General features: G+C 33.8%; 1 protein-coding gene across 4 annotated transcripts in view; it reads right to left on the reverse strand.

The window, feature by feature from the left end:
• Positions 1-23,887, reverse strand: part of WDR7 (WD repeat domain 7) — a 315,698-nt gene that overhangs the window by 243,377 nt on the left and 48,434 nt on the right. For all 4 annotated transcript variants that reach the window (XM_012745467.3, XM_012745464.3, XM_012745468.3 and 1 more), the window contains exons 13-14: positions 13,956-14,151; positions 3,147-3,361 (exon numbers count right to left, since the gene is read on the reverse strand). In XM_012745467.3, the coding sequence (XP_012600921.1) occupies positions 3,147-3,361; positions 13,956-14,151 (411 nt within the window). The remainder of the gene's footprint in view (positions 1-3,146; positions 3,362-13,955; positions 14,152-23,887) is intronic.

Consider the following 23,887-nt stretch of genomic DNA (forward strand, 5'->3'; position numbering starts at 1 on the left):
AAAAATACCCCATACGAAGTGAAAAGTCTTTTAGAAGAGGTACAAACAGGAAAATGTAAGCACAAAAAGAATGTAAGAATTAATTAATTCTGCCAGAGGGGGTAGAGGGACTAAGGGCTGGGAATAGCTTCATTTTCCTTAAGAGGAAAGGGAGTAAAGAAACAAGGGTGAGGAAAGGGAAAGAGGGATAGGATATAGGATGTAGGATTCCTACTATTTCAATCTTTTATGTCCCAGAATGGTATTAATTTGTTTTGTTTGTTGTTTTTGTTTTAGCATTGCATGCTACAAAGAAAAGAGTGGTGTTAATGTAAACCAGAGGCAATTTTGCCTCCTGGGTAAATTTGGCAATGTCTAAGGACTTTTGATTGTCACAATTGTAGAAAGAGGGGTGCTACGGGCATGATGTGGGTAGAGGAGAAACACTGCTCAATATCCTACTACAGAGAGTACAGTCCTCCAACAACAAAAAATTATTCATCCCAAAATGTCAATATTGTCTCCAATGAACAACCATGGTCTAAAGCCACAAAGAACAGAAGTAAACGAAAGTATAAAGTTGAGCTAATTCCAGGATGTACTGGACCACAGACAATACAGAGATAGCAAGGTAAGGGAATGAGTTCTATCTGGACAACCTTACTCACCAAATCCGACAATGCAAAACTGAACAAGAGGGCAAAAGTTATTAATGAACAGAGACAAACTTGAGACTGCAAAGCAGGGGTCTCAAGACAATCAACTATGAGGGAATGAAGAAAACATGGACAAAGAAGTTGAAGCAAAGGCTATCAGCATTTTCTGTTCCACATCATCCATCTCTACATATTTTTATTACACAGCTGCTACTAGATGTCACAGGGAAAACAGAAATAAATAAGTCAAAATCCCTGCCCTCAAAATGAGTGGATTTTCATAGGGAGGATTAGGTAAGTTTGTAAGTTATCATGATATAAAGGAAAATAAGGTATATGTCATAAAAGAAATACACAAGAGTTGAAATACACACAATCTTTGCACAGATTCAATGCAGTAATAAAGGCTAATTTTACTCAATACCTTCTTATCTTCTAGTTAGAGGGAAAAAAAATCATAGGATAGTAATCCTTGTTTGCAAAGTTTTATATGCCCAGCATAATTAACATAATAGGAAAATATTTGTTACTTCCAAATGTTTGCTAACACTATTTCAACAAGGCCAAAGCAGGACACTTTCTAAAGAGTATCCCAACAGAGACTTTACCTTCCATTGCAAGACTCATGTAGAAAATTAGATCCAACACCCGGCAGTAAGTCCTATACCATTGAGAGGCTCTTAGTTATGTTTTGGGTTTTTCTTTTAAATTTAGGGTGGGTTTCTTTCTTGTGAGGTTAGAAAGCCATCCAGAGGACAGCTCTTTAAAGTATTCCCTGCAGAAGGAGCCTCAAACTCAACATGAGAAAATAGAGAAATCCCTAATGGTCCAGCCAACATACATTTTTCATAAAGTGATTATCCTCCTGCAGCCTCAGCTTCCTAAGCCTTTTTCCTCCCTTCTATAATTGTTTTCCTTGTAGGCCAGGCAACAATTACCACTGCTACAAGACTAAGGAGGTTTACAAGCAATACATTTTACAATACATAAGTGTAGTCTCTCTGATATCTGGTGCTTTTATCACTAATTGCACTATAAAATACGCTATTAAAACAGGGACAAACAAGATTGTAAAAATCACATAATGGACCATGACCACTTACAAAAGCCATTCATAACTGTTACTGTACCACTTATTTTTCTTGAATTTTCCAGTTATATAATTATTTTTCTAAATTTTTACTTCTAGGGGATTCCATCAAGAAAAATACATTTGAGAATTATATAACTTGTACATGTGATCTTAAACATATTGTTTTATAAGTTTGCCCCAAATTAAAATTATATAGCATGTCAAAATGTGCTACTGAATTCCTAGGGACAGCTATGTGATTCCTTGAAAGAAATTATAGGCATGGCAAATTCATTTAAGTTGTGATTTCTTTTTAGGCATGTGACTGAAAGCGTAAAGGAAAAAAGTGCAGAAGGATTTCACAATTCCAATTTTTGAAATATACAATACATAAGATAAAACATTTATATTCTGAGGGAAAGAAGAATGATCAAAAGGTGATATTACTGCCAATTACTGGAGGATGTGGGTCAGTGGAACTGCCTACAGTATTTCATATGTCATCAGCAATCACTGACTCACGGCTAATATCTAACTTTGTAGATGAGCCTTTCAACCCCTTTGCTATTTATTCACATGTCTACTCATTTTTAAAAAATGAAAATCAAGAATAAGAATGAAAATAAAAGTGTTTATGATACCCATTAATAACGCTAATGAATATTTAGATGGAAGTAGAATTTTAGTAGTGATTCAGATGAAATACTAGGATTGTCTCTAGGTTTCAATTACCCATTACTAGAGACAAAGTAGTTCTAAGAATACCATACTACACAAATACCACAAACCATATAGTGGCTAGCCTCTAGAAAACAGAAGATAAGTAACAAATTAATGAATTGAGATTGTTTCTTTTTTCAAAAACAAGGATAATCTTCTATTAACTGAAGAAGTAACTTATACACCTTGATTATAAGTATCAGTTAGGAAAGTGTCACTGAGCTTGGGTCTCACAGAAAAATTCCAGTCCTTCTGCAAGTCCATCACACTTATTTTCAAATATTTTCTTAAATCCTTATAATGGCTTAACCTTACTAAAATCAGAATCTAATTTTAAAACAAATTATGTGTCACAATTATAGATGTCTTAATTGTACCTAAATTATTTTTTCCCCTGCTGGGGACATTAGCTAGTCCTTAATCTCTTTAAAAGAAAGACTATCAAAAAGTCAAAAAGACAGATTATATATCAATGTTTGCTCTAATTTCAGAAACTGAAGTCACTTAATTCAGTGGGAATAATTTTTAAATATCTGAACAGTAAGAATAATTTACTTTTTCAAAATGCCCAAATACTTAAAATACTCAAATAATGTTGTATAAACCTCAATCAGAATCAGCAGCTTATTTTTCAACATTGTCACCTCTCAAACCAAAGATATACCCAAATGCAGTTAAATAGGACCTACATACTTCATGAGCCCACATACAAAACTAACCTTGTCAGATGCCTCAGACGCCAACAGGTTAGTTGCAAGGGTTTGTAGCTTATGATGGGCCATATTTTTAAGGGCAGCAAGACTGCGCCTTGTCATGGCTTGTTTCAGGTTGACTGCCGGATGACTAAGTGAATCAACCGCAGCAGGAACAGCTTCATCACAAGCATTCAGTATCTCTACTGCCGTGATCCCCATCACGCAGCGATCCAACGCACCTGGAAGACAAATATATTCACAAATATTAGGTGACACTGTAAAATTTAAAAATTATTTTTAAGTAAAGTAAAATGAAATGAAAATTTGTTACATATTAATAGGAATATGTTTTATCAAGGCATCCCAGAAATATCTTCTTGTACTTCCTTCCTCTAATGATCGCCCATGTAGCATCATCACCTCAATCACTTCCTCTCCCATAAAGTCCCTAACACAACTTCTGAAAAAAAAGTCAAGTTGACAGCCAAGATTCCAACAACCTCCCTCCTCCAGGCTTTTCCATTCTCTTCCTACTCCCCAGATGGTTTCCTTGACTACTCCCACACCATTACACTATTACAAATATCAAATGATATGACTTGACCTTGTCCTCTAAGTTGTGTATCAATCTTAAACAAAAAAAACTTACTAAAATGTGTTCTTTTTTTACTTCTTGAATAATTCCTAAAGTTTCTCTTTCTCCACAAAACAGAAAAATATAACTTTTCCATTCTGTCTGCAAATTTCTTGACTCTTACTCTCACTGCCCAGCTAAATGTTTCCCCATGTTTGTGAAAATAGCAAATTTGTAACTACTTCAAAGCTTCCTCGGTTGGCTGTCCTTTCCATTTATCTCCATCTATGCAGCTCTTGTCTAAGAGCACAAACCTCTTCCTCCTAGATAACGGGAGCTTTATAACCTCCTTTATCACCACCTTTCAGGTCTATGTTCTAATGATGCATTTTCAATGAGTTGTTTCCTGGTCATCTTACCAATTTCTCTCTTTTCTGCTTTATTTTCTCTATAACACTAATCACCAGCTAACATATTATATATTAAAAGTTTTTGTTAGGCCGGGCGCGGTGGCTCACGCCTGTAATCCTAGCTCTCTGGGAGGCCGAGGCGGGTGGATTGCTCGAGGTCAGGAGTTCAAAACCAGCCTGAGCAAGAGCGAGACCCCATCTCTACTATAAATAGAAAGAAACTAATTGGCCAACTAATATATATAGAAAAAATTAGCCGGGCATGGTGGCTCATGCCTGTAGTCCCAGCTACTTGGGAGGCTGAGACAGAAGGATCCCTTGAGCCCAGGAGATTGAGGTTGCTGTGAGCTAGGCTGACGCCATGGCACTCACTCTAGCCTAGGCAACAAAGCGAAACTCTGTCTCAAAAAAAAAAAAAAAAAAAGTTTTGTTGCTTTTGACCTCCCTTTCCCTACCCACAATATAAACTACACAAGAGCTAGAGAATTTTACGTGTCTTGTTCACTGTTGTACCCCTGGCACATTGAACAGTACCTGGGACATAGGAGGCACTCAGTAACGCTTTGTTCATTAAATGGAGACAGAGTTAACAGGTTTAAAATACAGAGTTCTAACAAATCTATGAGGAAAAATTATAAGCCAAGAGAATAACGTTCAAAGGACATGAGCCAGGAAATAATAAAAATGGATAAAAATCATACAAAAAGATATCAACCTCACCAATAATCAAAGAAATAAAATTGAAGTAACTATGAAATACCATTTATCTCTTATCCTTAAGAGTACAAGAAAACTGGTAATATATTTTTAGTATAAATACAAACTAGTAATTCTTTTTTTTTGACAAATTCTATTAAATTTAAAATTCACATTACCTTTAACACAGAAATTCCCAGTCTAAAATTTATGCTAAATAATCATAACATATACAAATATATATATGTGTGTGTGTGTGTGTGTATAGCTATTATTATCTTAATTGTAACAGAAAAAAAAATTTAAACCTAAATATCTATCATTAGTAAACTGGTTCAACACAGTATGATGTATCCACCAAAAAAAATATTGTGAAGTTACAAAAACAATAAAATAATGAAGCTCAGCTATGCATATAAACATGGAATAAAAGCCACAACATACTGTTAAATGAAAAAAACAAAAAACAAAACTAAGTTAGAGAGCAGCATCCATAGTATAAAGGGGTAAAAGGGATATTATAGTCACTGAAAAAATTCTCCATAGATGTACACTAATGGTTAACAGGATATATTTACGTGGTTGAATTACTAGGAAATTTCATATTCTTGTACATAAAGATTTATAATACATTAATTTTTATAAATCTTTTTGTATTATGGTTTTAAATATTGTGGAAAAAGAATTTAAGTGAATGAAAATTAGATTTTGAAAATAAAATTTACGATATTCTTTCAGATATCTCAAACTTTAGCAGGAATAAATTCAGAATTTACTGTTCTAGCTCTTACTTATTTATTAAATGTGGTAGTCTAATGGAAAGGCTTAAGTGGCTCTCCCTTCTTATTCTTCCAAACAGAATCATTAACTCACAAATGAGAATATACTGCACCCAGAGAACCAAGTAATTAATTTTCTTCCTTGAGTCAAACATTTTTACATCCTCTTCCCTTTAGAACAACTGAGTCTAGAGCATTTAAGTAGAGCTGAGCAAAGGTTGGTATAAAGTATAAAGCATGATCATGAGGTGAGGGCCAACAACAGCCCAGAGCAAGATGTCAGAGCCTAAGGAGGTGAAGAGGGTAGCTCAACAAGAGTGAGATGGTGGCAATAGCTTGGCACAAGAGGTTGAAGCCCCAGAAGCATGTTTATAAAGAAACAGTGTTGGGGCCGGGCGCGGTGGCTCTTGCCTGTAATCCTAGCACTCTGGGAGGCCGAGGCGGGTGGAGCGCTCGAGGTCAGGAGTTTGGAACCAGCCTGAGAGAGACCCCGTCTCTATCAAAAATAGAAAGAAATTAATCGACCAACTAAAAATATATATACAAAATGAAAAAATTAGCCAGGCATGGTGGTGCATGCCTGTAGTCACAGCTACTTGGGAGGCTGAGGCAGTAGGATTGCTTGAGCCCAGGAGTTTGAAGTTGCTGTGAGCTAGGCCGACGCCACGGCACTCACTCTAGCCTGGGCAACAAATTGAGACTCTGTCTCAAAAAAAAAAAAAAAAGACAGTGTTGGAACCTGAGCAGAGAGGAGGGAGTTCACACAGGAAGGCAGTGCACTACAGAACCCAAGGGAGGGCCCAAGAAGTGTAGACATGAAGGCAACCTGGCACAGGATGTTGAAGTCTAAGCTGTATGAGAAGGGCATCTATATAGTGAAGGGGAAAAGTCTGGGGCCCAGGAAGCGTGAGGAAAGCATCTGTGCAGGTGGGCAGCTATGCACAGGGTGCTGGATCCCAAGAGGGGATGCCATGCTGGAGAGAGGGTATCAGAACCAGGCTGAATGAAAAGGGTGTCCATGCAAAGAGGCAGGATCATCTACTTGTCCTGGAAAGCAACACAGTGCTCAAAAGCCAAAAACAAAACAACAACAACAACAAAAAAACATGTCCACTGGAAGGGGCTCCCATTGAACAAATCCAGAATATCAAAATAAGAGTTTAGGAATATAGGCCGGGCACGGTGGCTCACGCCTGTAATCCTAGCACTCTGGGAGGCTGAGGCGGGCAGATTGCTCGAGCTTAGGAGTTCAAAACCAGCCTGAGCAAGAGCAAGACCCGTCTCTACTATAAATAGAAAGAAATTAATTGGCCAACTAATATATATAGAAAAACTTAGCTGGGCATGGTGGCTCATGCCTGCAGTCCCAGCTACTTGGGAGGCTGAGGCAGAAGGATTGCTTGAGCCCAGGAGTTTGAGGTTGCTGTGAGCTAGGCTGATGCCATGGCATTCACTCTAGGCTGCGCAACATAGTGAGACTCTGTCTCAAAAATAAAAAAGCAAAAAAAAAGAGCTTAGGAATATAACCCATTGAATAAAATAGGGATCCAAGAATAGAAATAAATGAATAAATTAAAAGTTTGATAAAGAATATAAATTTACATGGTTTCAAAGTACTTCCCCACAAAATGCTTACTAATTACAAAAAGAAAAAAGAATAACTTTCCCGTGAACAGGCCAGAAAGCACCACCGTAATTAAGTGATCTAAGAAAACACCAGTGATGAAACAAATTAAAATTATATGCCAACTGATAAGATGCAATTAGAAATATTTCTGTGATATTCTTGCCAAAAATATATATTCTGAAAATAACCATGAGAAAACATCAAATAAACTGAAATCGGGAAACATTTTATAAAACAACTGGACAGTATTATTCAAAATTTTCAGTCTTTAAAGTGAAAGAAAGACTGAGGAACTACTTTAGATTGAAAGAGTCATAAAACTAAATGTCACACAATTCTAGTCTAGATATTTTTGCAATAAAAGATTTTAGTGAAACTATTGTAAAAATTTGAATGAAATCTTAAAATTAAATGATAGCAATATATCAATATTAATTTATTTCCGAGGGGGAGAAAACATTTGTACATCCAAGATAATCAACACAAGCCAAGAAGAAATAATAAAGAGATTCAAGAGAAAAAAAAATTCCATTCCCAATTGAAACCTATTTTTTTAAACATCAGAGAGAGAGAGTGGTTTCTGCCTGAATCTTTAAAGATTTTTAAAATTCAAATAAGCAGAAAGAACTTCTGCTTATATCCATGATAAAGTAACAGGCACTTAATGTACCCTTCTACCTGAAACAATTGGAAAAAAAAAACTAGATACAACATATGAAACAATAGTTTCCAACAATGAGCATTGGTCAGTTAAGGACAGTGATCCCTGAAAAATGAAAGACAAACAAGGTGAGTCCCTATTATTGCTTTAGCTCACTACTTTGAAAGAGTGTCTTCATGCCATGGCACAAGGCACAAGGAGAGGGAGCTCAGGTAGAGCCTAACAGATTCCCTAAGTTGAAGACAGAGAGCTAAGAGTCCAGCAAGACAAAGGCAGCTAGAGTTTGCAAGACAGAGTACCAAAGTAAAGAAAACCATACACAGACCCACAGAAGGTCCTCCTTACATACTTGGCAGAATACTAATTAGTATATGATTGTAAGGAAATTCCCTAGAGCCCAGCAAAGAATCACTGGATGGCTACAGCACCCAGTGCTCAGATAAGACTCTGAATAGTACTTGATCTGACCAGCCAGACTAGAAACCTCACAATTCATGAGGCATTGGATAAAGTACTCAGACTTAACACTGTTCCAGCCTGCCTAACAAGTCTTAAAGCCAAGACCCAAGAGGATCTGTTTCCAAGTAATTTAAATGTGTCCATAACAAAGCTCAAAAAGATTTATGGGAATATAAAAATATCCAACACTCACATCTGATATATAATCAAAAATTACCAGGCTTGCGAAAAAAAAAAAAGAAAGAAAAGAAAAGAAAAGGGAAAGGAAGAAAGAAAGGAAGGAAGGAAAAGAATGCGGGAAAAACCCAAATCAATAACAACCAAGCCAGAACCAACAGAGATATTAAAATTAGAAGACAAAGGCATTTAAAGTTATTATACTTGTATTCAAAATGTTCAAAAAGTTTATAAAGAGACATGAAACATATTAAAAGACCAAAATCAAACTTTTAGAAATGAAAACTGTAATAGTTGAGATGAAAAATACACTAGATGGTATTAACAGATTTGACATTGTAGAAGAAAAGATCACTAAACTTGAAGACCCAGCAATAAAAATTATATAAAACAAAGAAAAATAATTTTTAAAAATGACAAGACCAGTGAGCCGAACAACTTCAAGTGGCCTAAAAGTCACATAATTGAATCTCCAAAAATAAAGAGAGTGGAGGACAAGAAATATATTTAGAACAAATTATGATCATAAGTTTTCCAAATTCAATGACAACTATATACCCACAGATCCAAGAATTATAAAAAACCTCAAACACCATAAATATGAAGTAAACTCAACCAAATTGCTCAAAACCAGTAATAAAGAAAAAATTTTAAAAGCAGCCAGAGAAAACAGACATTATATATGGAAGAAAGATAAAGATAATGGCAGACTTCTCACTGGAAGTAATGCAAGTCAGAAGACAGCAGAGTATTGAAAGAAAAAAACAAACCAAAACGGTTGATCTATAATTCTGTACCCAGAGAAAGTATCTTTTAAAAATAAAAATGAAATAAAGAGTTATTTCAGATAAGCAAAAGGTAAAAGAATTCATTACCTATGAATCTACACTACAAGGTAAACTAAATTTTAGACAAAAGGAAAATGATTCCAGACAGAAATCTGCATTTATACAAAGCAATAAAGAAAATGGTAACTATATAGGTAAATATACATGCTTTCATTCTTATTATTAAAATTTCCTTAAAATATAATAGACTGTTTAAACAACAAAAACAAACAAAAAAAAGAAAGAAACAAAATAATGTTCCAAATGAGTGATAACCATGAGAACAATATAGATGATACAAGCAAGCAGTGGTTATGAGTGACCCAATTATTCTTGACTGGAGCAACTGATCTGTGTAAAAGGATAGTAAGAGGTAAAGACAGAAAGGTAGGCAGGTACCACATTGTGAAAGACCTTATCTTAAAGACTTCATGAACTAAAATTGTTTATGGTTTATTCATTAGGATAGTAACATGCACCAGGTGCTGCTGTTGTTTTGTTTCCTAAGATTAGTTACCCAGCAGAGTACAGGATGGATTAAAAGGTAAAAAGAGTAGGCAGAGTACCCAATAACAAAAGCCTGGGTATGAGAATATACGGATGTAAATTAGAATGGTACACTGAAAAAAAAAAAAAAAAGGTGAGGGAGACCTAATGGAAAAACTTAGTGATTAACTGCTTAGCAGGGTTGTAGGAAGAGGGAGTAGTGAGCAGTCCTATCTCCACTCTAACAACCTCTTCCTTCACAGTGAAAAGCAGCAGAAATGGTAACAACATAGGTCTATATGTAAGATTTCATATTCTAGTCAATTATCAAAAGAGAAAAAAGAAACTCCCTGATTACCATTGATTTTACCAAGGTTTTACTCAAGTACCTTTTTTTTTCCTTAATCCATTCATTCTCTGTGTCTTTTCCATCCTATAGCATGTTTTGTAATAGAATGAAAAGCAAAGATGTAAAAGATATATAAAAGTTGATGAGGTAATGGCAATATATTATGAAATAGAACTGTAAAATGTAAAATCTCCACTGTATTAAATACTGCCAGCAAAGAGTCAAATATGTGAAGAACGTACTTGCTACGAAAACCTTCCACAAATAACAAAAGACTAACTACAACACTATCCCGATTCTCTTCAGCAATTTTATTAACAAAACAAAATCAACTTAAATACATCAAAATAAAAGCATAAAAATGTTTAAAATTAGTCTTAAGGAAATATAACATAATCAATAAGACTTTACTTGTATGAAAATCTGAGCCTCAATGCACATTTTTTGGTTATCCATGTTCTATGTATGTTTTTTCAACAGACATATAGATATATGTTAATTCATAATTCTCTGCTATATTTTATTAGATACTTAAGTTCAAAACATGACTCAAATCCATATTTTATGAAGCATATGCAAATACAGAAAATATTAGAAAACTTGGAGGGCAGAAAATAAATATAAAGAAAAAGGTAACAAAGTAAACTGAAAAGACTTCATACACTAATTTCTAATAATATTTATGAAGCATTACTGGTATCTGCACTTGCCCAAGAACACCTAACAATTATATCTACAGGAATGGAAATATGATGTGGGAATCACTTTTGTTACATATCAAAGGGGCAGATAAGAATATTGTTTATGCTTGGTAACAGTTACATAAGAAGAACATTTTGTAACATCAGTCATTACTTTAGGCATACCTGATTTCAAAACAAACAGGATTCTGACCTTGTCAAAGGCCTGTGGGAATGATACTGCACACTTACTGGGAATATCAAATATGAAGAATGAGACAATTGGTCCCTGAAGCACATAAACATCTCCATGTAGAAGCAGCCACCACCTGGTGTCCCATCTTTTAAATTCATTAAGAAGGAATCAGGAAGTTCACCTGGCCAAATCTTGTTCCTAGTGTTTGACTAATTTTCTAACTATATAGAGATATGAAAGAATAATTTTCATGGCCTCTACATCACTATTAAATTGCTATTGCATGTAATAAGGATGTCAAAATAACAAAAGATTTTGGACTTCTAGCTTTCTAAATTTTATATTACTAGTTTCAACTTCATTTCATTAAGAAATATACACTGAAAACACAAACTATCAATGTGAAGGGGGAAAAAACCTAAAAGAAAATACTGCACAAATGTATAAAGGAAAGATATTTTAAGTATTTTTTAAGCTAGAAACATTAATATACCTTAAAACAGCAAACAGAAAATTCCCCCAATATGAAGAGCAGGGTTAGTGTAATATGGCTTCATTTGTAAAAAATACATTCTCAAAACACTAGGAAGAGGGATCAAGTATCTCCTCAGAGTTTAAATACATTTCATACATCAAACCCTGGCTGAATCTGATTTATCTAGGTTCATTTTTTATTTATTTAATAAATAAATAAATTTAATAAATAAATAATGTCAATACCTTCAGGATGTACCTTCCTGACTCCCCAGAGACCTCTGTATCACTAGCTACTGCCTGAATAGCAAGGAGAAAAAAATGTATACCTCCTATTATGGTTGAAATCAAAAATAAATTCAGTTTCTCTATAGTATTTATCTTGATTTCAGAATGTTGTATTGACTGATTGTTTACCAAAACCCTTAGAAGGTAATTTGTAAATTTTCAATATTACATATTTTGTTTAATCTAAATTGAGCTTAATTATACTAAAGTGATTATAAGAATAACACTCTCCCATACCACTGTAGTTAGGGCCTATTTGTCATTTTCTTGTATAATAATTACTGGAAAAGTAACTGTGTCTTTCAGTAAGGTGTCATTTGTAAATAATTTCATATTTCATTCTATATTCTTTATAAATACATCTAAAGTATGTGAAATATTCAAGTATCATATATTTAAGTATTAAAAAATTTTAGAAAATGATACTGTCTTCATCATATTTAAACAAGTCTTAGACAAGTTTACTATACTTTTCTATTTAAGATATATCAACTTAATATTCATAGTATTTTAATACAATGTTTTACAAATGTCATTATTGCTAAAAGAACTTTCTTTAATACTAATTCCCAAAGAAACTATCTATAAATGTAGGTAAAATCATACTCCCAAGTTCAATAAAGAAATGTTAAGCAGCATGTTTCTTTAGTAAGAATTACACACACATGCATGTACACACACACACACAAATGTACAAATGTACACTTAAATTCTGTTTACCACATATCAGGGAAATATTATCTCATTTTATTCTCTCAGCAACACTGTAAGACAGGAAACATTATCACCCTAATTTTGCAAGTGAGGAAATTGAGGGACAAAAATCCAGTAACTTGGGTCAGGCACAATGATAGCAGGTGGTTGATCCTCAAATCAAACTCGTACGACTCCACAGCTGAAGACAAACTCTGTATATTTACTTTGTGAGGAGGAGCAAATAGGCAAACACAGGGCTGTGCTATTCAGCAGAAAAGATATAACATAAAGTAATACAAAAGGAAGATATAAAATTACATATATATATATGTATATATATATCATGATAGCAATTCTGTTTTTTAAAATGCCTAGAAACAGACTAGAAAGAAACATGCCAAAAATGTTAACATTTACCACTGAGCAATGGGATTTGGGTTCATCCTTCTTCTCATCTAATGCTCTTGTGCTTTTAAAATTTGACAGAGTATGAATCTCTTTTACAACCAGATAAGAGAAAGAACAGTTAAGTGGAAAAGCAAAGAAGTTTGATAGACTTCAAGAATGCTGCTTCTTGTCAAGATTGCCTATGCACTACCAGTTTAAATGAGGACAATAAATAAAACATTACTAAAGATTATGGCTACTTATTCCAAAAAGGCTTATAAGAATTCCCTATTGCACAACAGTGCAAGGAGAGATATGTGTACAGTCCAACTTCAAAAAAGACTATTTAAAACAAAGATGAAGAAACAGAAAAAAATTAAGTAGAAATATTATACAGCACAACTAGGAATCTAAAGAATCAGTTTAAATCACTGATAGATGATTACTGAAGATTGTAAAAGCAGCACAGAATGTATTTCCCCAAAGCCTAAACTAATGAACATTTAGTTACGTACTTAAAGATTTCCTCGGAAAACCATGACTGTCCGTGTTATATCATTGCCTGTGCTTTTAAGCTAAGCATTACTTGCCCTACATTGCATGCCCCCATACATAAAATTTCTGAAAATGTGAAATTTTAAGTGTTCTCTCTAGAACTTGAAACCTTCACTTCAATTACCCTCCTACAATTAACTGCCCAGCATTGCTTTTCTGCTGTTCAAAGAAAAGAGGGTTTTATGCATCCCACTGTTCCTGAACCTAAGACAAAATGTTTTCTTCCTCTTGCTCACAATTTACTTCATGAATTATACAGAAATCACTTATCTTTGTCGTCTGTGTGTCTGTCCTCATCCGTATACTGTCTTCAATTATATGCCTTTAAGGCTGGCGAACCATTCTACAAGTACTTGGCATAGTACCACAATTAAGAGTGCCATGTTTGGAAAAAGCAGTAATCAGAAGTAAAAGTAGCAACCTTCTTACATTTCTGAGCTTTTTTCCTCATAGAAAAGATTTTTAATTTCTAGAAGATCAAATATACCCATTTGATTTTCACTTGTTCTTACCAGTATCCATCTGCCAGACATACACGGAGCCGTCTGAACACCCTACGACCAAGTAATCATCAGAAGGCCTCCATTTGATCACCTGAATAGGGAAAAGGTGACGAGACGCCAACATGATGCATTTTTTCTCCCGCAAACTTAGAAGTCCTACTGAATGGTCACTGGCTACAGAGCAGATGCAGTGCTGCACTCTTGCCTGAAAAGAAGAATAAACCTCAATTATATTTAGATTAAATTTAAAATGAAATGGATCCTGTCCTCAATAATAAACCAAAATTAATTATACATCCACTACCACTGAAAACCAACCACAATTTTAGGCGGTGATGAAAAATGTGCTGCTTTATATTATACGTAACACTCAGTTAAATCATCAAAACACTTCTGAAAATACTAAATTGATCCTACATTCAAGATTGTACAAGATGCCTTGGAAAATCTGCCGTTCAAATTGAAAGATGACCTTACTAAAATGATTGCTATATCTGTGCAGGCAAAGCTGGAAAAAAAAATTGATCTGTTATTAGGTGTTCTCTTTCCACACGATGAACTTTCCTTTGTTTGCAGCTGGAGCTGCAGTGCTTCTTTCTGTTTGTGACTGTGTGGTTTAGGTCCACGCTTTTCCCTGCACCTTTGCTCAAAAACAATACCCTCGCTGTCCCTCTGCCCTAATCATTTCTTAAGAGCCACAGATAGTTAGTTGCATTCCCGCTAGATACACTCTTTCCTTCACAGCTTCTGTCTATAATGTCAGCAGGTGCATCACCACAACTAACCAAACAATAGCCAATTAAACATTCTGCTATGTATTTTCTGCTCATGTCTAGATTTTGCCCTTCAATTAATTCCTTTTCAGAACAAGATGGAATATAAATAATCAAATACAGTAAAGATTTTCACTAGCAACAGAATCCACAACCTCCAAAATTAAAAATTAAAGTTTTTAAATTTTTGTAAGACAATTGGCATGCAATTTAAAACTCAACTTTTTAGTGACTTATTAGATTATGCTTTCAGGTCATACTGGGGGACACCATATGAAAACAGCCATCTGCAATAAACACTGTGGCTATTTATTGATGAGGAGGACAACTGCACTACATATATACTTTTCCTTATGTGGGATCTAAAGTAAAAACCTGTCAACCCTCACCCTTCTGGGCTTCTCCTAAGCAAACAGACCATTTTTAAGTAAAGATCAGTATCTCACTGATTGCTCAAATGTTGATAGGTATCAGGTGAAAAAAAAGGGCGAGAGTGTGGTGGCCAAACATGCGTGAGAAACAGACGCTAAGTAGTTGTTTTTAATCACAGAACTTTCAAGAACATTTATAATGCTGTAATCATAATTATCTCTATATGGGGATCTAACATCATTCACCTCTAAATTTGTTTGATCATGGTAATCTTATTAGACCTAGAGGAACACACTTTGGGGAAAGCTGCTGTAACTGGTTCCTTTCACGTTTTGGCTGCTAAAAAACTCAGGCTGAATTTTCTATTTATAACAGTGCAGGATCTTGAGAATCCATATCTGAATGTGGACTCTCAGTGGCCTCATTTGCTTTCTTCTTTCATTTTCTCTTCACCATGATTTAGCTCTATTTTTATCTTACTGGATAATGTTTATTTTTGTAAACAACCTAAAATCAATTTTTGAATGAAGCAGGGCATTAACAAAACAAAAATAATGGCAAGATTTGACTACTTACTTTGCTCTTAAATTCACATTTTCTTTTATTCTTTTTTAGCTTTATTTGTACTTTTTGTATTATATTAATAATAATTTAAACACTATCATCAGCATAGCAGGTGTTTACTAATTTTAAGGTTTAAGAAAACTAAGTTCAGAAAAATGGTGTTATAAACCTTTATTAAAACATTATATAGAATTGTCTAAAGCATTTGTTAAGCTTACTTATCTCATTTTTCTGGTAAGCATTCAATTGAAACTTACCAGGAAAGTGATTTCTTTCTTTAAAAAGACATATTAAGAACCAAGGGGCAGTTGACTTCTGGGACAGAACAATTCATTTTATAATGTATGAATAAATCAAAACAAAGTGGCAAACTATTAAAAAAATTACATTTAGGAATGTTAGAATAAAACTAGGTAAATATACATACACACACAAATATATATAAATATATATATATACACACACACACACACACAACGATGAGGTCTTTATTTTGAATTATTTCACAGTACATATTTATCAATTGCACCAGAAATACATTGATAACTTAAAACAATAGCCAGTTTAATAGAATGGATGCTTTGCATTGCTACACATTATCATTAGTACTGACTTGTCAAATATATCCATTATTAATTTTATAAAAAGAAATGGTTGCTACATTACTGGTTAACAACAATTTTCTATTTTGTCACATCCGTCTACCAAAACGTAGTCATTTTATTTACATCTCTCATCAGAGAAACCGTTATCTTTTTCTACAGATGTGAATAACTAAGAAGAATGATTACTAAACAGCATTTCTTTTAATCTATTGACATATTTTCATCAGGCACTGGTCAGCCACAGTATTTATACATCCATCACTACTCTTGATTCTGCTACTTCAACTCGGCTCTCCAAACTCATCTTTAAAAAGAGCTAATCCTTAATTAGTGCCACACACCTAACTGGCCTACTTGCTCTGTGGTCCCCAACCCCTGGCCATGTACTGGTCCATGGCCTGCTAGGAACGGGCCAAGCATTGCCTCCTAAGCTCCGCATCACCCCCCAACCCCTGCAAACACACACACACACACACACACACACACACACACACACACACACACATATCCACCTCCCTCTCCCTCCCACCCCGACTCCACTGCCCCGATGGTCCGTGGAAAAATTTTCTTCAGTGTCTTTGACACCGGTCCCTGGTGCCAAAAAGACCGGGGATCACTGTATGTGCTAGTCCCCAAATCCCAAGTCATTTCACTAATGTTCACATAGACTCTAGTTACTCCCTTTCAAAAAGCAGGAAAAAATGAAGTATGACTCAATATGAACTTTTGCCAATATTCTTAACTATGTTAGGTGTTCCCAAAATTATGATCTATTGGAGATCTCAATATCTGAGGTGATACAAAGCTACTGACAACCACTGAGCTATGCACACTTTTTCTCTCTGTCAAATATCTCCTTACTGTAGTTTACAATTTAGCAGAGAGAAGACTCAAGCCATTAAGCAAAGGAACAAAAAAAAAAGGCTTTCACCTTCCTATAGACAACTTGATCTTAGTCATTATCAACCCCTCATGAGAAGTTTCACTGTCAGAACTTTCACCCTCCCCATAGATATGCAAGCAGATAATTTCAAAGATTCAAGAAAATGCAATCCATCTTTATAAGAACAGTTAAAAGCTCTACATCATCTTATTACTCTTATATAGCAAAATAAAGGACATAAAAAACAAATATTAAATAACACCATAGGATCTGCTTTAAAAAGTAGATTGAGATGTAATTTTCTGAAGGTTAAAAAAAAAAGATCTTTAACTCCAAAAATTCTAGCTTTTCATTTCCACATGATGCATTTTCTTCCAACACATATTTACCTAAATGTTTTAAAAACCAGTTTTATTCCTCTTTCACATGGTGCAATAATGAAAATAGGCAAATGACATGCTCCAACTACAATACAATATTTGGTCCAAAATAAAAATTATATACCATCCCTGTAAATGATAATAAGTATCTGAAGAGTTAACTTTAGCTTTACTGTAATAAGAAATAGACTGGAAATAGCCAAAATAATCAAGAATGAAAACAAAAAAAAAATCAATATTACTAAGCCAAAGAAAGCATAGTTATTAGAGGTACTTAACTCACAAGAAAAGATGGTTCTCTGCTTTTTAAATATAGATTAAAATAAATCTAATTTTTCTTCTTTCAAAAAAATGCTCATCCAACTCATATAAAGAAAACTGGCCTAAAGTGGAAATGGCCCAATACAGTAAAACCTCATTAATTTTGATTCTACTAATTAATTCTGAGTTGATGGTTACCTTTGCAGCCTGTGTGAAAACAAATTAATGGTATAAACAAAGCAAATGTCTAGCCTATTTAAATGTATAAGGAAAAAAGACCATTCAAGCGCCACTTTGATATTAATTTTAATTCAAACAATGAACAGAGTAATGATAAATAATTCTCAGCTGTTCGTTAAATGAAAGCACTTAAAAGATTTGCTAAACACAATTAACTTGGTTTCCCCTTATCTGTCCTCAAAATTATTAAAGAAGCACTTCTTAAATAATATTTTATAACTCCTGTTTCTTCTTTTTAAACCCAGCTTCCTCCAAATGAGTTGAATTGGCACAATTCCTTTATTATTACATTCTAGAGATCTGGGTTGCTAAACACCCACTTCACCTACAATGACTAATTCTATAATTTGATTAATTCTATTCTACTTCACTTTTTCCATTTCATCCTGGAAAAGTCACCTAAACATAATTGAACACTAAGGGTATTATAACAAGATAATGTATAAAACATTTAAACTGCATAATTAAAATAATACAATTAAAAATGTAAACCTCATATCTTGAACTAAGCTTATTTGAAAAGCATCTATCCTCCAAACTTTTCTGATCACACATCCATTCCTTTAAAAAATTTTAGAATGTGTTCTCAATATATTTATATTTATAAATTAGATATATGTATTTGTGTGCCAATATACCATGTACATTATAAAACATACACAAATACGTATGTTAAAAGGATGACTCAAAGTTTAAATAAATAAATTTAAGATGAAATGAAACATCTTCTTAAATGTCTCACTAATGTTAGTACTTCATGATAGATCAGTCAATACCACAAGGCATAATATATATCCTTAGGAAGGTTTCATTGTTAATGATAGTGTATGTGAATACATATTTTATATAATTATGAATTTTTTGGCTGCCCTCCTGCCAGACTGAACAACAATCATTGAAACTGATGATGTGGATTATAAACAAATGTTTGTTCTTCATTAAAAATATCTTCATCCATATTTTCTCTGCCCATTTTGTGGGAGCTACATTTAGAACTATAGAATATAATGTGCAAAAGCAAACACATTTTAACTGAAATAACAGGGGGTGCAAGCAACTCTGGCACCCTGCTTGAGGCATGCCCACTCTTGCCCCAGGCAATACATGCCCATCTGATGTGTGAAACCAGTGAGGGCACCAGTGTCCCTCCCTATAGTAAATGTTCATAATGCTCAATTTCTTAATAAAATAAGTGAATTAATAAAAGTTCTAATATTTTCTTTCCATACCCCAATTGACTGCCTCAGATATTCCACTTCAGTAACCACTGCTATCAACTGACTTAAAGAGTATAAACAAATTCCATTTATAAATTTTTATTGTTGTGGAACAGAACTTGTGTAGCATGGATGCAGCATCCCGTCAACTTGGCTAGTATGTTACAGGCGAAAATTATTCAAATTCATGTTCCAAACACGGTACTAATTATGCCCTAGAAGCAATATTTACCAATTATATGAAATATCAATTAAAAGTAAAGGTTAACAGTAAGTAACAGAATATATAAGCAAGTAAAAACTCTTTTTATTTGATGAAAAAATTAAGATAACTGGGGCAAGGAAAGGGAGAAAGATACTGGGCCAAAACAAGTATATTCCTAGGTCAATTATTATTTTTCAAAGAAATCTAATGCTAAACCAAATAAAGGCTCACTGAATTTGCCAGTAAATAATCCTCACAGTACATTAGTGCTGAACAGCAGAATGCCACAAGCTATCACAGAATCTGATAGAGTCAGAATATACCACCTAGGTCATCCAGTCTGACCTTACCCATTTTACAAGACTTCATTTTAAACCATTCCCAGAAACCTCTTATGTAACCTGTTCCTAAGCATCTGCCATGAATTACAGAAATTAGAGACAGCTAGTTTAGCCCATCTACTAGCTCTCTGGGGAGATGATTCCACTTTCTAACAGTTCCCAATGCAAATAATATGTAGTTTTTATTTTCTATGTGTGCTAATTTGTTTTCTCAACTAAATTACTCTTTTTCTTCATATCTCATTTCAGGAGTAATCTCTTATTTGGCCAAAACAATTTTTCCCTTTGTCTAAATAGTCTCTAAATATTTGAACACTCCATTGTCTATTGTCTCTCCTTTTAAATATGCCCATCATTAGACAAGCTATAAATGACCAGCTTCTTTTGCTCATAAATCAATCCCACTATTCTCTTAATCATTATATCTCGTACTTCCCAGAACTCTTTCTATGGAACATAAATGTAGAGTTAAGATGCATCATTTATCACTTTTAAATATTCCACCTAAAGGGGGAAAAAAAGCCTATGAAATTAAATGGTAGTTTCATTTCTACACTTTCACAAAACTAGATTTAAAATAAATTTCAGAAATTCATCCTTCCTAAAAAAAAATAAAGTAGAAAAAAAGAGGGCTGTTTCTTTAATAGTTGTTTTAGAAAATAAAACCATGTGGTCCAACCAAAACACTGATTAAGCAACTAATTGGTTACTTGCATTCTATAGGAACAATAACACTTTTAGGAACTAGTTTTAACATTTTATTCACTGTATATAAAAGATACAAATGAAGAAACAGTGGGCTAATTAGAATTTTCTTTCTTCAACTGCTTCTTTATGAGTAAAACGGCAAATAAATATGAAAAATTTAGTACAAGAAGATATGGCCTATCAGAGAAAAAAGATTTCTTTAAAACAATGACATTACAATAATTTGTTAGCTTAGGGAAGAACAAATAAGATTAATACTTATCTTACCCCACAAACATAAAAAAATTTCAGATAAAGTATTTTATATTTGTTTTTATAACAGTCATTATTTTTAATCAAATCTTACCAAACTCCTGGGTGCAGTAAGATTTCAAGCTTCAAAAATATGAAAGAAGTTAGGCAGAAAGAAGATAAACTGGATTACATAAAAACCAAAAATATCTATAGGTTAAAAAATTTCAAAAGTAAATAATAAACAAGAAAAAATTCCAACAATAACAGAAGCCACGTACGCTTAATATTTTAGTTTAGAATTCATACAAACACTAATATTCCCAAGAAGAAAATAAAAATGAGCAAAAGACAAGAAGAAATCTGTCTTTAAAAAAAAATCACTAAAATCCTCATAGAAAAATTTCAGTATCTCCAGTAATCAAAGATAAGTAAATCCAAACATTAAGATAACTATTTTCACTTGTCAACTTAGCCAAGTTTCTAAAACTTACAATACCAAACACCCAACATTTTATTGGGTTCTTACTTTTTGCAAAGTAATATTCTAAATGCTTGGCAGTAATTTATTATAGTCTCACAACAACTCTTCGAAGTAGATATTATTATTTCCAATTTACAGATGTGGCAACAGAAGCATGGGAGTAAAAAACAATATTTGTGCTGGTGAGGGGCAATGGAATAGGCACTGAGGATAGAAAAAAAATTGATAATATGCCTCAGCAGACTTTAAAATGTTAATAATGTATTACATGAAAATTCTGAAGTTCTAATATTTAAAAATCATGGAATCTATCCAAAGAAAATAATCCTAAATGAAAGAAAATTTTTACACACAAAGATATTCAATATTACATTATTTACAATAGAGGAAATTGGGAACAATTAAATATTCAAGGTAGGAGAACTGCTAAGTAAATACGGTATGCTCACACAATGTAATGGTGTATAATCATTAAAAATTACTTTAATAAATCTAATAACTTGGAAAAATATTTGTTTTAATAGTAAATGAAGGTGCAATATGCACAGATAACTTTAGCTACAGTATAATCACAAGTATATAATAAATGGAATTTAAAAGGCTAGAGGAAAATATATCAACATATATTAAGGTTCTCTTATATGAAGAAAGATAACAGTTGACCTTTTACCTTCTTAGTTACCTCTGCTTTTGAAAATTTTAGCAGTGATTATACATTAATCAAACTGGAATTAACATTATACCATATTTTTAAAGAGCAAGTAATGTGTTACATGTAAAAGAAGACAAAAGGAAACTGAAACTGGAAAACTCCAAACTGGGATAACCAAAGATCAAAAACTAAAAGAAAAATTACATGAGAACTGAGCAATGTGCAGTTACCAAAAGAAAATTAGAAATATAAAAATTCAAAATAATGACTGTGTTTTGTTCTACAAAGTAATAGACAAGCTTAAATCTCTAATTTATGGAACATTTTAAGTATGTATCAAAATCATTTATTTTATGTAAATTAATAATGAAAAATGTCAAAACTTGGAGAAATGCAATTACTTCTAAACAGACTATTAAATCTACTAGGAGGCACAATGTATAGTGGATAAGTTCAGGCTGTCAAGTCAGACTACTTAGGATTAAATTCCAGCTCTGTCACTTGCTAACTATGTGACTTAGATGAGTTATTTAACCTCTCTGGGCCTCAATTCTCTGTTTAATATGATTAACAGCAAAAACACTCCTCATAGGATTGCTGTGTGAATTAAATGAAACAATGTACACAAACAAATTAGCACAGTGACAGAAGATATTTGATATCTTCCGAATGAAGATAATGAATACAGAAGATATTTGAATACAGAAGATAATTGATAATATCTCTACCATTATTATTATTATGCAATTATATGCCATAGATTCTACCTTTTAGAATATAATTGTATGGTGGCACATGCCTGTAATCCTAGCACTCTGGGAGGCCAAGGTGGGAGGATCATTTGAGTTCAGGAGTTTGAGATCAGCCTGAGCAAGAGCAAGATCCCGTCTCTACTAAAAAATGGAAAGAAATTAATTGGCCAACTAAAAATATATAGAAAAAATTAGCAGGGCATAGTGGTGTATGCCTGTAGTCCCAGCTACTTGGGAGGCTGAGGCAGGAGGATAGCTTGAGCCCAGGGGTTTGAGGTTGTTGTGAGCTAGGCTGATGACATGGCACTCTAGCCTGGGCAACAGAGTGAGATTCTGTCTCAAAAAAAAAAAAAAAAAAAAAGAATAGAATCTGAATAGTTCTATTTGCATAATCATCAATATCACTCACGTTACCTTAAGTTACATTAATAAAGTCTATAGCACTTTTAACAATTTATGAATAAATATTAATAAAAGTATTCAATCTAAGCCGGGCGCGGTGGCTCACGCCTGTAATCCTAGCACTCTGGGAGGCTGAGGCGGGCGGATTGCTCGAGGTCAGGAGTTCGAAACCAGCCTGAGCAAGAGCGAGACCCCGTCTCTACTATAAATAGAAAGAAATTAATTGGCCAACTAATGTATATATATATAAAATTAGCCGGGCATGGTGGTGCATGCCTGTAGTCCCAGCTACTCGGGAGGCTGAGGCAGCAGGATTGCTTGAGCCCAGGAGTTTGAGGTTGCTGTGAGCTAAGCTGACGCCACGGCACTCACTCTAGCCTGGGCAACAAGCGACACTCTGTCTCAAAAAAAAAAAAAAAAAAAAAAAAAAAAAAAAAAAAAAGTATTCAATCTAACAACTCAATGACCACCTTCCATTGTTCCCTGAATATTTTCTCATATTTTATTCCTATTAAATTTACTTTATTACTTTTTACTTCATGCCTTCAAAAGATTAAAATGCTTTCTTTAATTTCACTTATGTATTTATGGGTTTCAGAGATAGTCAAATCTGCAAACTCTAAAAATATTATACACTTTTTTAAGGAACTCAAAAGTGTTACCCTCTTCCACTCTCTGCCCACCAGTCAGCTGTCCCCAGTTATGTGCTCAGCCCCACAAACAGTAGGCTGCACACATTCAGGGAATACATCTTCTGGAACAAAGGACCTCCATTATCAGAGCACACTGAATTACAACTCCTGTGGTTGTCCATTGGTCCTGCCCTTCTACTTTCTGACTCCTCAACTTAAAATGTGAATGGTACCATATA

Source organism: Microcebus murinus, chromosome 17 (genome assembly GCF_040939455.1).
Source record: "Microcebus murinus isolate Inina chromosome 17, M.murinus_Inina_mat1.0, whole genome shotgun sequence".
Classification (NCBI taxonomy): Eukaryota; Metazoa; Chordata; class Mammalia; order Primates; family Cheirogaleidae; genus Microcebus; species Microcebus murinus.